At 42.5% G+C, this 16,399-nt stretch overlaps 1 protein-coding gene across 1 annotated transcript in view; it reads left to right on the top strand.

The window, feature by feature from the left end:
* Positions 1 to 16,399, top strand: part of LOC124411126 (Down syndrome cell adhesion molecule-like protein Dscam2) — a 49,885-nt gene extending 33,486 nt beyond the window's left edge. The window contains exons 8-28 of the mRNA XM_046890041.1: positions 651 to 947; positions 1,174 to 1,284; positions 1,486 to 1,644; positions 6,022 to 6,357; positions 9,092 to 9,211; positions 9,775 to 9,954; positions 10,271 to 10,418; positions 10,942 to 11,240; positions 11,468 to 11,616; positions 11,705 to 11,859; positions 11,960 to 12,141; positions 12,222 to 12,533; positions 12,636 to 12,932; positions 13,033 to 13,174; positions 13,271 to 13,398; positions 13,636 to 14,064; positions 14,144 to 14,428; positions 14,495 to 14,784; positions 14,870 to 15,128; positions 15,231 to 15,321; positions 15,839 to 16,399. Coding sequence (XP_046745997.1) covers positions 651 to 947; positions 1,174 to 1,284; positions 1,486 to 1,644; positions 6,022 to 6,357; positions 9,092 to 9,211; positions 9,775 to 9,954; positions 10,271 to 10,418; positions 10,942 to 11,240; positions 11,468 to 11,616; positions 11,705 to 11,859; positions 11,960 to 12,141; positions 12,222 to 12,533; positions 12,636 to 12,932; positions 13,033 to 13,174; positions 13,271 to 13,398; positions 13,636 to 14,064; positions 14,144 to 14,428; positions 14,495 to 14,784; positions 14,870 to 15,128; positions 15,231 to 15,321; positions 15,839 to 16,301 — 4,832 coding nt within the window. The 3' untranslated portion in view covers positions 16,302 to 16,399. The remainder of the gene's footprint in view (positions 1 to 650; positions 948 to 1,173; positions 1,285 to 1,485; positions 1,645 to 6,021; positions 6,358 to 9,091; positions 9,212 to 9,774; positions 9,955 to 10,270; positions 10,419 to 10,941; positions 11,241 to 11,467; positions 11,617 to 11,704; positions 11,860 to 11,959; positions 12,142 to 12,221; positions 12,534 to 12,635; positions 12,933 to 13,032; positions 13,175 to 13,270; positions 13,399 to 13,635; positions 14,065 to 14,143; positions 14,429 to 14,494; positions 14,785 to 14,869; positions 15,129 to 15,230; positions 15,322 to 15,838) is intronic.

Genomic DNA, 16,399 nt, shown 5'->3' with positions numbered 1-16,399 from the left:
TCTGAGCTGATAGCTGCACCTCGTACAACCCACTAGATGAAGCAGTCAGCAAAGCGATACGATAGTTGAGTCCCTAAATTTGCATAGGTTAACTAGGCGGTGGGCTTATTGATGCCCGCGACTTTCGCATCCGAGGTAAAGCCCATTCTAACCCTGCGGCAACTCCACCGCCGATTACCGAGAAAATGATCCCAAGTCGAGGTTATTCTAGTCCATTAGAGGGAGCAGAATTTTTCCATCGTTCGAGGTCGTTGAAAGAGACTACTTTTCTCCCGTTTCGTTCTCTGCTCCTGAACATCACTCTGCAGTTTGGATGTTTGAATTTATGCCTGTACATTGATTTCTCAATTCGTCGTTTTATTCAAGCATTGATCTGATAATTGCCAATAGTGATATAAGGGGGATTCAGCGTACAGATCCCGATACCGACATTTTACCGACATTTTTAGCTGCCTCACAGCTGAGACACAAACCCTTTTTTCGGGTGAGGATGACCCCCGTGTGATTGGGATAACCCCAACCCAAAGAAGGGTTTGTGTATCAGCTGTAAGACGGTTGAAATTGTCGGTTTCGGGATCTGTAAGCACAACCCCGTTTTGCATCACTACTATTGCCACACGACAAAACTGAGCCGGTCTAACTGTTGGCAGAAATTTCGCCGCAGCTGGTCAACAGCTTTATCGAGCAGACGATGCAGCCTGGCCCATCGGTGTCGTTGAAGTGCAGCGCAGCTGGAAACCCAACGCCGCAGATATCATGGCGTCTCGACGGTTTTCCCTTGCCGCAAAACGACCGGCTTCTGATCGGGCAATATGTCACTGTGTACGGTGACGTAATCTCCCACGTAAACATTTCATCGGTGAAATCGGAAGACGGGGGTGAATACGAATGCACGGCAAGCAGCCGCGCAGGAGAAGCCAGCAACGCGGCGAGACTCAACATTTACGGTGAAAACTTAACCCGATTCCAAACCGAAATACGGAATGGCACTTCGAGTGATCATTGATTTAGAGTTCTCGTTTTGGACAAAACTTTTCACGCGATAAATGCATGCCTGCCCGAGTCTCGTTATCTGCTCGGTGCAGCTGCATTCTCACGCTGTTGGAAAAACTACCCTGGAAAATAGATAATAGAGAGGGAATAATACAGGACTCCGCTTTTTCAATTCCGTAGGTTTACCGTACGTCCGACCGATGCCCGCTGTTTCAGCAGTCGCTGGAAAACAACTGCATATCAAATGCCCCGTGGCGGGTTATCCGATTGATTCGATTGTCTGGGAGAAAGGTAAGAGAGCATACGCTAAACACACGTCATGCATTACTTCTTTTCTTTCTGCTGATGCGTGAAAAGCTGAGAGTATTATTGTTTGAGAGTATTTTTATTTGCATACTTTTTCGCATTTTTTCTCCACCGATTATGATTATTCGTGATTCTAATATCTTGATAAATACTTCACAATTCACATGATTTGCTCATTTCTCACAGACGGAGTCAGGTTGCCAACAAATATGCGGCAACGAATTGGTAACGGATCTTTATTGATTGAAACTGTGCAAAAAAATGCTGATCAAGGCACCTACACTTGCACAGCAAAAAACAAGCACAACTTTACATCGCAGAGAGCGGTGGATGTTCGTGTTCTTGGTGAGTCTTTCCAAAACACAACTCTGTTGAATAACAATAATTATCAAATAGGAGAGGAAATTTTAGTCCAGCCAATATCTATCTTACACGATCGCTGACCCAGTACCGCGCGATAAAATTTTTCAATATTCAATCTGCGCTTCATAACTCAAGTCCCTTCAATTTCATACCTCGAATGAGAATTCTTTGAATATCGCAGAATTATTGGAATGGCTACAAAAATTTTAATGGGAAATAAATTATGAACGACTTCAATTTATACAAACGTAAAGTTAATGTTCATAGTAGCCTGAATTTATACTGGGACCCAACTGAGTAATACTCACGTTTGTCAATTTTAATCAACGTAAAGAAACATCGATTCGATCATCTTCAAGATTTCCAATAACTCAGAGGGCATTCGGAATGTTTGAAGCTAAATTATAAAAATTTTTGACATTTCAAACGCGAAATTCTTTCCACTTAATGAGCTTCGATTATCAGAAATGGTGCATCTCACCAACGAATTCTTGACACCCCTGATAACAAAGTTTACCTTAATTATCGACGTGCCTGGAAATACCTTTCAACTTGGCTCGGAAAAATATTCGAGCTATGGATCGTCTAATTACAAATTCAGCTAACAGATCACCATCGACGTAATCCTGGGCATTGAAACTTCAGGTCTGTTAAAGGGACAGCATCCGATAGAACTGAATCAGCAGGAACCGTCCCTTTGCTACGATTCATAACGCGGCATTGTCGCCCTACACGCTTAGGGACAACCGGAATATTTGTAGGATTCGCGAAGGGTTCAGACCGACGAAAGCTGGGTTGAAACCTCTCGCCAGAATGGAAATATGATGTATACATTTTATCGCCCCTAGACATTATTTTCAAACTCAAATTGTCGGTCCTTCGATAATCATTTGTTCGTTATAACGTTTTCATTTCCGAAATGAACGGTCCAAGCGCAGTGAAATTCATGTGCATATACGTACACAATATGGCGCTTCACCTATCGTTGGATGTGGCAACTACCAGACGAATGCTATTCGCAAGATAAAAAAGGAGAAAGGAAAGAAAGGAAACACTGATCGAAAAAAATGTCCAAGCACAGAGCACAGCGATTCACTGCACCGCTCAAGCACTGCCCTCCTTGCACGCGTTTAAGCACCACTCTTTTCAGCTCTGCAACATCGTCAAGTTCTCTGGAATCGGGTTGCTTTCCGGTTGCACTGCAAACACACCTTTTGTTTCGTTGATGGATTTTCCGAACGTTCCAGGGAACTAGAACGATCCATATATATATATATATATATATATATATCGTATATATATATAATCACTCGAGCTGTCTATCGCAAATTATTCAGTCAAAAGTTGATTTTGTTTACACGAACCTGGAATACCCCTTCGTTAACGATTCCTGGTAGAAGCAAAGAAAAATAAAAAAGCGTTCCGCCGCCTGATGTCAACTATGCATCCACTGAACGACATTGCTGGTATCGAGCTTTCAAAACTTTGGAATAACCTGATCGACTTATAGTGTAACCCATATTGGAACGTCAGTGAATCCAAGGGCATCATAATCATACTGATGATGCATGCGATGCATATAAACTCTGATTGCTATTACCATTTTGAAAAATGTGGTGAGAATGGGGAATTCCATGTTTATGCAAACGGAAAACGAGACCGAAAATCTTCAAGCTAAAGGCTAAGGGCTGAAAATTAAAAGCTTGCAAGAAACATGCTCACTCTCATCTGACCCAATGATTAATCCAGCAACCTCTACTTCACCTGCACTTCTCACTGGTTGTTGTACGTTCCGATTAAAAAACAAGGAGAAAAGAGCCAAAGAGTGTCGAACCACGTGAACAATTTTCCTTATAACTTTTTATCTTAAATTAACGTTTGCAGCTACAATGAAATATCTCTCTCTCTCTCTCTCTCTCTCTTTTAGATATGCAACTCTTGATTGCGTCCGTGTCGGGATGTCTCGAAAAATATGCAGATTACAGGGTTACCATCCAAGTACGAATTGGAATTGAGATGTTTCTTACAAGGAACGTATCCCAGGTCGATCTATCCGATTTGATTTCTTTTGTAATATGTTACAGTAGACTATAAACTAAGCATACGTATTTGGGGCGTGTTGGCAGTTTTTTTTTTTTGTATAGAGGAACTTAGATTTTTCATTTCTCGTTATGAAAAAATTTTTGCCTTCAGATTGGTTAAAAAATATTATATTCTTGTGGGTGAAACTGGCCAATCGCCGCTTGACATGCCTTACTTTGGAGGGTGGCTTCACTCCCTTAAAGTGTTTAATGGCAGATAAAAAAATTCGCGTCGTTTAGTTTTTAGTCAACATCTTACAGAAGAAAGATCGACGCGAACAAGTTTGAAAGTATGAAATATCGTAACGTGCATCAAACAGTGATCAGCATCAATCATATAATCGTGATACCATGATTGGCCTTTTGCGACGATTCGCATATGTGTATACCTATCTCATAATACACACAACACACACACACACACACACGTGTCTTCTGTCCGTACCGCTTTGATATGGAATGCGACCTGTTTTGTATTATTCTTTCAGTGCCACCTAAAATCACACCTTTCAGTTTCGGTCGCGATTTAAACGTAGGAGACCGAACTAGCATTCAGTGCGTTGTAGCGACGGGCGACCTTCCGCTCACGTTCACGTGGCTCAAAGATAACGCATCGATTGAAGCGTCTTTGGAACTGCCATCCAAGAAAGGCGAATCCCCGGTCGAACGGACCGGCAAAACGATCACCGTACGACAATTCGACGAGTTTAACAGCGCCTTGAGCATTGGAAAGATCGCCCCCGTTCACAATGGCACCTATACCTGTCGTGTAGCAAATGACGCTGCTACAGTCGCACATTCCGCACTCCTCAACGTCAACGGTAAAAAACCGTTGGTGTTTCTCAAGCACCAACCTCATTCTTCGCATTCTTTTCTGATCTGGCCACGCGTTATAGATCGTGGAAAAACGAGTTGTGGAAGCGACAGGATTAGTTCCCAGCAATCCGATTATCCGAAGAATTCATATCCAACCACCCCGGTGATGAAATTCCTGGGTTAATTTCTTGCTGCGAACATTTCTTGGCGAACAATACACGCGGGCAGAGAAAGAATTGATGATTTGAACTTGAAAACATTGCACGCTTAAACGATGAGACGAATCGCGTCAGTTTCAAATGGATTTCGATTTCGAATTATTGATACCGACGCGATTTGTGGATCTTTTATCTTCATATAAATAACTTATGAATTTTCTTATTATCAATTACTAATTCCCCATCCTGCACGCTAATCTCTTTTGCACGCTGATTGCACGCTTATGACATTATGCTACTATATACATAAATACCTTGATACTTGCTCAAAACTTACTTACTCGAACTTGGAACTTGTTACCATTGTATTTTTTCATCCGTTGGAATATACAAACATTCTTAGCACACGTTGTGCCTGAAGTTCATCGCTCACACCTTGTATGTTGTACATTCACAAAAGAATTTCATCATACAGATTAATTAATCTCACCGTTGGTAATCGATATTACATTTATTGAGAATATGATTGAGTAATTTTCTTTCCGATATATCTTACCGTATTTTAATATACATATCATACACGTATTGTATGTACACGTCATCATATACCTGTACCCCCAAGTAGTAGGACTTTTTTGAAATTTTCTTGTCCATGAATGATCATATTTGGAAACTATAAATATATATATATATACACGTATATGTATATACATATACATATACATACTATAAATGGAATATTCTCTTTGTGTTGTGTCGTATTTTCGACCTGAACCAGTTTCTTTTTACCTTGATCCCGGTAGATGAGATTCGACCTCAGCACAGAGGTTAAAAATTAACGGATCTCTCCGTCTGACCGTATTGATCAGAGTACAAAGTGATTTAGGTACTGGTCGGTAGAGTAAATCGTTAGCTACATATAATATTTACTTCAATACTTCTTTGTTTCTTGTTATGGACTTGTACTGCGTTTGGTAACGTTGAAACATCAACAACACAATAAGTAGTATGATCGAGAAGTGAATTCCAGCGGTAAGTAGTAACACGTCTGCAACGTAAGACCGTTACGAAAATCACAGTATCACCATGTACAAGTACACGTACACGCACACCGAGACTCCAGGAGGTGATTTAGGGATCTTTCTAATTGAGATCGTGGATCGTAGGGCCGTAGAAAGAATAAGTAGGCAAATAAACCTGAGAAAGTTGCGCGGTGTATCCAACTACCAACTACCTACCTTCTTCCAACGACGCGGACGCGTCCCAGATTCATTCAATGCCATCACTGCTACCTAACCTTATAGTTCCGCCGAGGATTTCGCCGTTTTATTTCGAGGATGGGGTCACTGAAGGTATGAGGACACAGCTGATGTGCACTACTAGCCAGGGCGATCAACCGTTCAACATATCTTGGCTGATGGACAACAGGCCGATTCAGAATGGTCAAATTGGGCCGTCCGCCGAGCAGGGCTCGTCGCTTGCTTCGTCCGCATCTAGCAGCATTCAGATAAGCGACTATCCACCATTTTCAAGCATACTGACGATTAATAGCGTCACTGCGAGTCACAGCGGAAACTACACCTGTCAAATCAGAAACGCCGCGGGTATTGCTGAACATTTTGCAAGCCTCTTCGTCACCGGTGGGTCACCAAACCCGTCCAGCATTTTGCTAGCTAGCTCTAAGAACTTAGTCTTAACCATCAGCGATCGGCCCGACCTTGTGTGGCAGGAGAACCTTGAATCAATGAAAGGACAAGAATTCTGGTACTTGAAAATATTCAATCTTTCTTCGACTTCGTTCGATAAACGACTTTTTGGCAATTTGGCTGATATTCTTTTCCTTTCTTGGCGAAACTTCGAACTCTGAGCCTTAAGCCACACTACGAATAGCACTGAACCGACTGAAGAATGTTAGGAAACTGCGTTTTCACATCCTGGCAGAGTTAAGCACCCGATCAACATGATGCACGTGGCACAATCACACGTAAAAACCAATATACACGGTACATACATAAATACTGCGGTAAATCAAATTGCAAACTAGTGTTACACAGTTTAACAAACAAACTACAATAATCGTTCATTTGGTTATTCATAATAATAGGTAGTGCATGCTAAAACACTTGGATAATAACTGTTTAATTAATGTATTGTTCGAGATTATTAATATCATTATTATATAGTCATATATAGTGACAGTTTAACATCCATTACATTTTATACTCATTCTACTTTACGTAATTAGTACATTATATTTAGATAGTTGCATAGTAAATGTACAGACAAAATGACTTACGTTAATTGTGAGTAACACTCGTAACGAAACAATCGTAATTTACAATTCAGACGATACGATACACAATATTCAGAGTTGGAAAAAATGTAAGCAATTTTGACATACTCGCCATCGCTACAAAGAATCACATTCCGATGGTTCTGCCCGATGTCTAAAACCTTTTACGCGTGAAAAGTCACATTCGCAGAAGCGTTTCAAGTGAAAACGGAATACATTTTTTCCGATAACCTGCCATCAACTGATTTCAGACTGTCCAGCATGGAATTTGATAAAACCCATCAAACAAATACACACTAGCCTAGGATGACGATGAATACGATATTATGTTTTCTTAGCACAGTTTTCAAACCAAATTTTCTAAATTAAAATCAGAAATTGCACCGTTTTTTCGATACCAATCGATGTTGCAGTTGAAAAGAATCGCAACGCGACCAATATTGAGAATCAACAACGAACTGTGATATACGAATCACGAACGGCGAATTCCATTTCAAGTTGCTTTGATCTCTGACAACAACGGTGTCCAATAAATATTAATGTCCGGGTCGTCGTGTATAATGTTCGATATTCGTCTGACACGATGCGTCAATTAACGTAGTGGAAATGATGATCTTGGTACGAAGGCAGGGCCCGTCGGTAGCAGGACTTGCATGACGATAGGGTAATACGAGATTGTCCAGGTGATTCTGTATAAATATAAATTGAAAATTGATTAATTTCACCTGCCTATGCGGAATATGAACGTGCACGGATATTCGCAATCTGTGTACATCGATTGTACTTTCACGTTCAGCAAATAATGGAACACCTGTTGACCTCCTTCTAATGTTTTACTGACAACCGAGCGATCAGAATAACATACCGAATTGTGTCCCATTTTTTTCACACTGGAAATAATGTAATTACAAATGTGGCTATTCTTTTGATTTACAGAGACGCGTCCGCGGATCTTCTCGGTTCTCTGCATTCCGCGCGTGAAATGACCTGAATATAAACGATAATGAAAATTCATCGTCAATCCCGACACTGTCTACATTATACCTATACATGACACACGCATACAGTCCAATATACGATAATGCATGTAATTCTCGGTACGATATCACGTTACGTTTAGCTACCGTAGAATGAGTAATGAGCAAGTTTAAATACGTTGACGAAGCTCTAGCGTAGTGTGCCGCAGGTAGGCGGCAAGTTATTCAGAATCAGATACACACGAACAGAGGTTCAGACACAGGCACAGTGAAATATTCTGAGGCTGTGTGTCTGTGCGTCTGTGATCACGAGGTGTTCCAATTCCGCGTGTAATTTTCGCGCAACGCTGATGTTTACCCGGGCTAAAACGAAAGGCCCGAGGGCATGCCTCTATAGATTCACACGAGAGCACGATAGCTACGGATAAATCACTGTACGCGGGGAAAATTAGTGTATAATTTGAAATTGTTATTACCGGTTTATAATTAACGAACATCCTGCAGAAATTGCCTTGTTTCACTTGAGGATGTTAAACCAAGCCACGGCCAACATCGATCTTTTATTCATTTCGACAACATGGCTCTCTCTGCTTTTCATTTCGTTCCCGCTTTTTCGCCGTTCATTTTTCAATTTTGAATTATTTGCCAGTGTGACGTCACTGAAAATAAACGCAACGCTGATTGACGTCGTTGTAGTTACCACTCAACAACCTCAATCCGACTCAAATATCCAATAATGATACGGTCGACCTTATATTCGGGAACATTTTATAGTACATAGTAGTCTGGCACGGAATTTGGAACACCCGTTTTTGTTTCGTTGCAATATATAAGAAATTCAATCATACAACCGAATGGCAATCATACTTCTGAGTGAAATCCCGGAAGTGCAATTGGCATTTATTGTCGCCAACAATCGCGACATTTCATGGTGAAACCGTCGTTTAGTTGATTCATATGATCGGGCTTGAGATCAGGTCGTTCTCTCCGTGCGAGAATATTCACGTGAAAAGGTTTCAGCATGAATTTCCGGTGAGGCAGACTGGTGAATCGAGTGGCCGGAGGGCGGAAATAGATTTTGGATAAACGGAACCATATTTCTAGTTCCTCCAAGATGGACCGTGGAGCCTATCGATCAGACCGCCATAGTCGGTCATGGTGTCTCGGTGGCTTGTCAAGCGGAAGGGTTTCCGATTCCTTCAGTCGCTTGGAAACAATCTGTAGGTAAGTTTGTTGGTAATATCTCAAGAGATAGGATCTGTTCGATCAATGTCTATCTGAACTGATAGCAATTAGTTAAGTTCCAAGTCAGACATCCCGAAGACAATTTCTATGTAGGGTGTACTGATAGAATCTTATGTCCAAAAACAAGAAGCAGTGCGCTTCCAGAAATCTTGATGATGTTTTTCTGCTCTTGAGGAAATTATAAGGGTCCCGTAAGTGAGCTAAGCGACAGTTTCGCGAAGAAAAGTTAGGTCGAAAAACTTAGCCTCAGCACTTGGAAAACATTGAAAAATATTTGGTCAAAGTATTTGACTTTCAAATAGTTTACAACAATCTGATACCATTCATCTGCATCGCGGAAGTTCGAGTTGAGGGTTAACTTCGAGTCCAGGTTTTATGAAAGCCGTTAAGAGAACTATGAGCCCCTTATTTTCATAGTTATTCGAATTGTAATTTACCGGAAGTGAATAAAAAATTCAATTCACTTTATAGCAAAAAAAGAATTTTCATTTTTCGTGTGCAGTTTTATTTCGGTGTCAAGCATTTTGTGCCCTATGTTGCAGGCGAAACACCTGGTGACTATCGAGAGCTGGGTTATGGCGGTACGGAAGGCGCAGGAGTTGCTGGGAATGGTTCTTTGGTTATTCCTCGCGTAGCGAAAGAGCATAGTGGCTTCTATCTCTGTCAAGCAAGCAACGGGATAGGTCCAGGACTCAGCAAACTCATTCGTCTGACCGTTCATGGTAAAATATTCAAATCCCATCTAGGATATCGTACATTCAGTGTCTGACGTGGGTCAGGGTTCTCCCTCGATATCGAACAATATTTATGGAAGACATTTGTAGGGTACCGAATACTTCATTGGTAGTCGTAACTTACACGATTAACCTACAGACGGAACATTTCTCATTACACCAACCTGAACCACACGAACAGATCATGACGCTGTTTATTACCCGTCACGTCTACTGACCGCTGTGAATCAAATACCTTATCTGACAACAGCGAGCGTAAAACGTTGCTAATTGTATGACATGAGAATCGTGACCGTTGCCACAGCGGGACCCACTGTGACGGTGAGGACGAGGCAGGAGTCGGTGCGCCGGGGCGAGGCGGTCACCCTGCACTGTGAAACTGAGGGCGACTCACCCCTCGAGCTCAGCTGGCGTGCTCGTGGCAGTCGGGTCGACCCTAACTACGACATTAGGTTGGTATCCAATCCACTCACGTAGGTCTCCCCAGACTACCTCGCGCCACTCGCCGGTGGAGCTAATAGTTGATGTAGGCAGCCCGGACCACACCGCGAACCCTAAATACGAAGGGCTCACGAGCCCAACGCAAAGCCACAAATCCGAGTACGTGACTATTTCATCGCGATTTTCGCGGATCGTAATTAATTTATGCAGAGAGTGTGATGATTTGGATTTTGTGTGATATCAAAACTTTAGGTGATACGAAAGATGATTGTACTTCTATGGTAACTTCAAAGTCGGCTAGCCAAATTTTTGTCTGATTGGTAATCAGGGGTTTTCAACTTCTGATTTGAAAACTTTTATAAATTTAACATTTTTCCGTGAACCCGTGAAACAATATAAAGTTTGTCATCGCGAGTATGGCTGGCTTAGAGGTATCTCAAAGTGAGTCCCAATGTATAAACTATTACACAAATATTAGTGATTTTCACGACGAGTTGATGGTTGAATGACGTAGCCGTTGTTCTTGAAATTCAGATACACTTTACACAACTCACCAGTTCCGCGAGGCATGATATCGGAATTGCGAATATCGGAGGCTGGTCACGCTGACCGCGGCGAATACACGTGTGTAGCCAGCAACGCCTACGGTCACGACCGCGCAAACGTTCATCTCCTTGTACAAGAACCACCGAACTTTCCACGAAACTTACGCGTGGTCGAGCAAGGAAGTCGCTCGATACTCTTGGCCTGGTCACCGCCCTCCGGCGATTCGGACCCTGTTCACCCCGACTCTCCGATCATCAGCTATGTCGTTCAATACAAAGAAGCACAAGGTGGGTAAAAGCATCTAGTTCGACACCCGCAAATCACATCTACATCTCCTCCTTCTTTTCACTTCCACCTTAGTTCCCACTTCTATCGAGAGTCTTCTTTGTAACCCGATAAACTATTCTTGTACCATTAATCCTGCTTGGGTAAACGCTCGTGAGAAATTGTTTAATTTTTTTCAACACCCTGTTGCAATGGATTAATAATCCTTACATATTCAATTCTTCAACAGACGTTTGGCACGCCCACAACTCTCAAAAATTGGTCACTGGTAACAAGACAGTTGCTCTTGTGACACCGTTGAAGCCGGCAACCACGTATCACTTTCGCGTCTACGCTGAAAATCATCTGGGAACGTCGGCTCCCAGCGACATACTCCACGTTAGTAACATCGATCAATATTATCTTCAGACAATTACTCAGCTTAATCTTTCACTCATCCAATGGAGTCCCTTACTCTTTATTTCAGGTACAAACTGACGTTGAAATTCCTAGTGGACCGCCGAGACAGGTGTCTGTCGAACCCTTGGGACCCCAGCAGCTCAGGATCTCCTGGCAACCACCAGACAGATCATTGTGGAATGGAGAACTTCTTGGATACAATATAGCATACAGAAATTTAGGGTACTGGTACTACAAATTATTATGGTCTTCTTTAGTGTCCAGATCAATTGGCGGATAAAGGCTTTTTGCTCAAGGATTAAAAACATCTTAATTTTTTTAGTCATGACGAAAAATCAGTCAACACAACACCGGTTGGCATAATGGGAAATGGCGATGGTTCCTACAACTACAGGCTAACAGGATTAGAAAAATACACTCAGTACAGTGTGGTCGTCATGGCTTTCAATAGCAAAGGGGATGGACCTGGGTCAGATCCGATAATAGCACAAACTTTAGAAGACGGTAAGATCATAAGTCTCGTTCTTTTTCTTAGCAATCCCTTACGGGACAAAAATGTGGCTAATCCTTACTTTATGACACAGTACCTAGCGCTCCACCTCAGAACGTGGCCTGCGTTGCTCTGACCGCCCAAAACGTCCAGGTCACATGGAAACCGCCACCGTCCGACAAAGTACACGGTGTCGTACAAGGGTATAAGCTTCTGTACGAAGCAGCAAATGACGCCACATCGTCTGAAATTCAAGGCTCTCGTGAGACAAAAATTACTCATGCTCTGAGCACAGTTCTGCATGGGCTAAATCCTTACACAAACTACACTGTCCAAGCGTTGGCTTACACTCGTGCCGGCGAAGGTGTCAGCAGTAGTCCGGTATCCTGCACCACGGAGGAAACTGGTAAACCAATATTTCAGAGTTCTTGATAAAAATGAACCGTTTCATCTCACAATCAGCTTCTGTACAATATTGACCTGATTTTCAATACTTTCACCTGCGCAGTTCCTGAAGCACCAGAGAAAATAAAGGCTGTAACCAGTGGGGAGGACTCAGTTGTGATCTCTTGGCTGCCGCCACGCAGACCGAATGGCGTACTGACGAGATACATTGTCTACATCAGAACGTATGATCAGGGTCACGAAAAAAAGGTTACACCAAATTCTGTCCCAGCTCAAAATTTGCACTACGATGCTATGGGCTTGAAGGTTCGAGACGTATATGAAGCTTGGGTTACGGCATGGACGAAAGTGGGCGAAGGTTCGAAATCTGCTGTCATCAAACTGCAGCCAAGTTCAACAGGTGAATCAATGAAATTTTTGTAATCAAATTTGCAATCGTAGATCTGACGTAACTAAAGCTCCGATTTCCGAACAGAAAATCAACAATGTTTGAAAATTAGTTCCAGCTGCAATCATCTCGTTCGGTGGTATGGTTTCGGTTCCGTGGAGAGTGGACGTTACGCTTGCATGTCTATTTGTTGGCGATCCACGACCATCAGCTGAGTGGAGGCTCGGTGATGTGAAATTGCAAAAACAACAAAGGTAAGCCACATCACATATTACTAGCTCCGGATGGTGTGTCGCATTTGATGAGCGGTGCTGTTCGAAGTTTTCTCACTCGGTTTTGAATCATTCCAGATTGGAGATTGGTCTGGACAACACTCTTCTTCTGAGGACTGTGCAGCGTGGTCACCAAGGCAATTACTCATGTCACGTCAGGAATTCTCTGGGATTGGACCAAATTGTTTACAGTTTACAAGTCCAAGGTAAAATCCTTAATAATTGGCAAACCATCACGCAGAAGTTTCATTTGAGTCACAAATTTGATCATCCCCGACGCCTTGCTGAACTATACTATCTAATTACCTTAACTGGTATTCATAGTTTGGCGGCAGATTGAATATTGTCGGGCCGTGGCCCTGCGCGTATGTGAAACAATATATCAACCCCGCTTTGCTATCCAACTTTTCAGCTAATTGGTAAACTTCCCACTTTGTGTCTAGTTCCACCAACTCCACCAACGCTTCTAGCTACTGGAACGACAACCGATGCAATTAAACTGCAGTGGAAGCAAGGGGACAACGGCGGTTCACCAATAAAAGGATTCTTGCTGGCTTATCGAAAAGAATCAGCTGAATGGGAGGAAGTTATAATAGACCGAAGAGCTAATACCTATTTGCTTGAAGGACTTCAATGTGGGACCATGTATCAATTCAATTTAGCAGCCTTTAATCGCATTGGAAGTGGAAGTGCTAGCAAAACCGAGAGTGCAAGAACTAAGGGGTCAAAGCCTATTGCTCCAGCCAAGCAGCATCTCATCAGGTCCAATCTAACTTCAGTACTATTAGAATTAGCCTCCTGGCAGGATGGTGGATGCCCACTTCTTTACTTTGCTGTTGAATATAGAAAGCTTTCTGACAAGTGGCATTTGGGTAAGCATTCATTGTACTTCTTTGTTATCATCATTAACCACTCTACGTCAAACGTAAAAACTATTATACTCTTCTTTAGCATCGAATGACATTCGACCGCACTCGCGGTATACGATAGTTGGCCTGACAAGTAGTACCAGTTACGAATTAAGACTGACGGCGTATAACAATGCTGGTTCTACACAAGCAGAGTATACGTTCGTCACCTCAAGTTACAACAGTGGAAAACGAGCCTTCGATGATTCCATGATAGACGTCGAGGAAACTCCGTTGTACTTGGACGCACAGGTCCTCGCTCCTAGTGTTGTATCAGTACTGGCAGTGATATTGGCTGTTGGTGGCGTTTGCTTTTGTTTGAAGACGCGTAAGTATCTATTTTTCAACGTTTTAAACAGATGCATTCTGAATTCATTGCAACAACGCATTTCAGACCCCAGAAGAGCCGGAGCAGCAAATGATCCGCCTTCTCAAACCCAAGCGGCTTTGGACAACAAACATAATATGGAGCAGAGAGAACAATACTACGCAACTGCCAGAAAACCAGGGCATCAGTCACCCTGCCGAGAAGTTAATCATGGTCTTGAACGAATCCCCGAGTATTCTGAGGATATATACCCGTACGCTACTTTTCACCTTCCTGAGCAAGAAAATCTATCTGCTAATCCTATGCGGCAGGCCTACTTCTACGAGCGCGGAGAGACGATGCTTCAAGGAGCTCAGGTATGCCGGCAATGATGAAACTTAAGTCATCAGCCTCATTTTGCGACAGCGCAAATCCAAAGATGATTTGCTAAACCTCTTTTAGCGTGACATGGATCAGTACGCCAAGGTTCGAGGACGTTCCCCTCGCAAATCCAAGTCTTTCAAGTCGGAATCAGAGGAATACGATACTCTAGGATCTGATAGCGATACGGAAGTTGGTACCAGCAGTCGAACAGAGTCTTCAAATCATCTGGACGACTCGGGACCAACGTCGATGATAGCAAGATCGCCGGGGCCAAACTCCGGGGTCCATCGAAGTCGTGAACAACGATTGGCTCGGGTCCCGAGGGCGGTTCATCATAGTAAGTTAGTATTCGGACTTCTGTGTCAATTTTGGAGCAGCTAATACTGTGCTAATCTCACTCGTTACTTCTTGTCTACTTTTTCCATCAAATGCACATCAGACGTGATGTACCACACGCAAGAATCGAGCACATCAACAGAAGCGTCACCAATTTCTGAACGAAAGACTTTTCCTAGACTGGAAAAGCAGAGGTATGGAGTCTCTGTACGTTCTTTACTCAGCTACACTTTGTTGTAAAATAATTTTCGATTGCATGGCATGTGGAAAAAAGTGAACTGATCTAACCACTGGGGAATGTATGTAAAATTTGCTCCGATGAAAGTGCATTGCGTATTTTTACATTGGGTATTATAGAATGAATAATACTATGTAAGATTTACAATTTACTACAAATATACAATGTATATTGTACAAAATGCAGCGTTTGTCGTAAAATGCGGTACACTTTCCTATACTTCTGAATCATCAAGTTTACAGAATGCAACCACATTCGATTTGTGCATTCTTATACTAGTGTAGAAAGTAGAGAAAAGTGTGCAACATTGACTGAAGACCTTGTGTTAATGCGTGCAAATGTTTGCGACATTTTTTAGAGATTGGAGCAACTTACTTTTGCCCATGCAGTAACGCTGGCTCGGGCAGATGTGAAATGGACCACATAATCCAGCTTGATAAGGTATTTTCACTTTGCTACACTGATTTTTTTAGGAGTCGTGGAGCAACGCCAGATATTTCAGTTGATCCAGGCCGTGATCCAAATGGGATTCGGACAATATTAAAATTATCAGAGGCCGGAATGCGTCCGTATTCGGCGAACGTATCATCGAGTCATTCTGCAAACACGGTCTGTAATCGGCTGTTGCAAGCTCCAAGTGTCTGCGGCAATCGAGCAAAAGAGCTTAACGAGAGAAAATCTGTCGAGTCATTTTGTCTGCTGGATGAACCCCGCGACTTTTGGCGGACCGTTAAAACTATAAACCGCGAGAGAAACGAAGACTGGGGTAACGAGATGTCAACCTTGGAGCTGAAACCACCCTCCGGCTTTATGGATGCCCACGAGACAAGCGAAGCTGAGTGCGACATGGACATGAAGCTCAAACTCCATCACAAAAAGGGGATCACGCTCAACGCCCTCTCCAAGTCACCAAAAGACTTTACCATCACAGTTTAAGTCTAACGAATATCAAAATAAATGTATCTTATTGATTATTAAGGTTAAGATAATAAATATGAATTATATAAAATGACTGTTTCAACCATTGCTGATGA

The sequence above is a fragment of the Diprion similis genome, chromosome 10 (assembly GCF_021155765.1).
Source record: "Diprion similis isolate iyDipSimi1 chromosome 10, iyDipSimi1.1, whole genome shotgun sequence".
Taxonomy (NCBI): Eukaryota; Metazoa; Arthropoda; class Insecta; order Hymenoptera; family Diprionidae; genus Diprion; species Diprion similis.
Note: the sequence above shows the minus strand (reverse complement) of the source record. Positions and strands in the feature narration are given on the sequence as shown.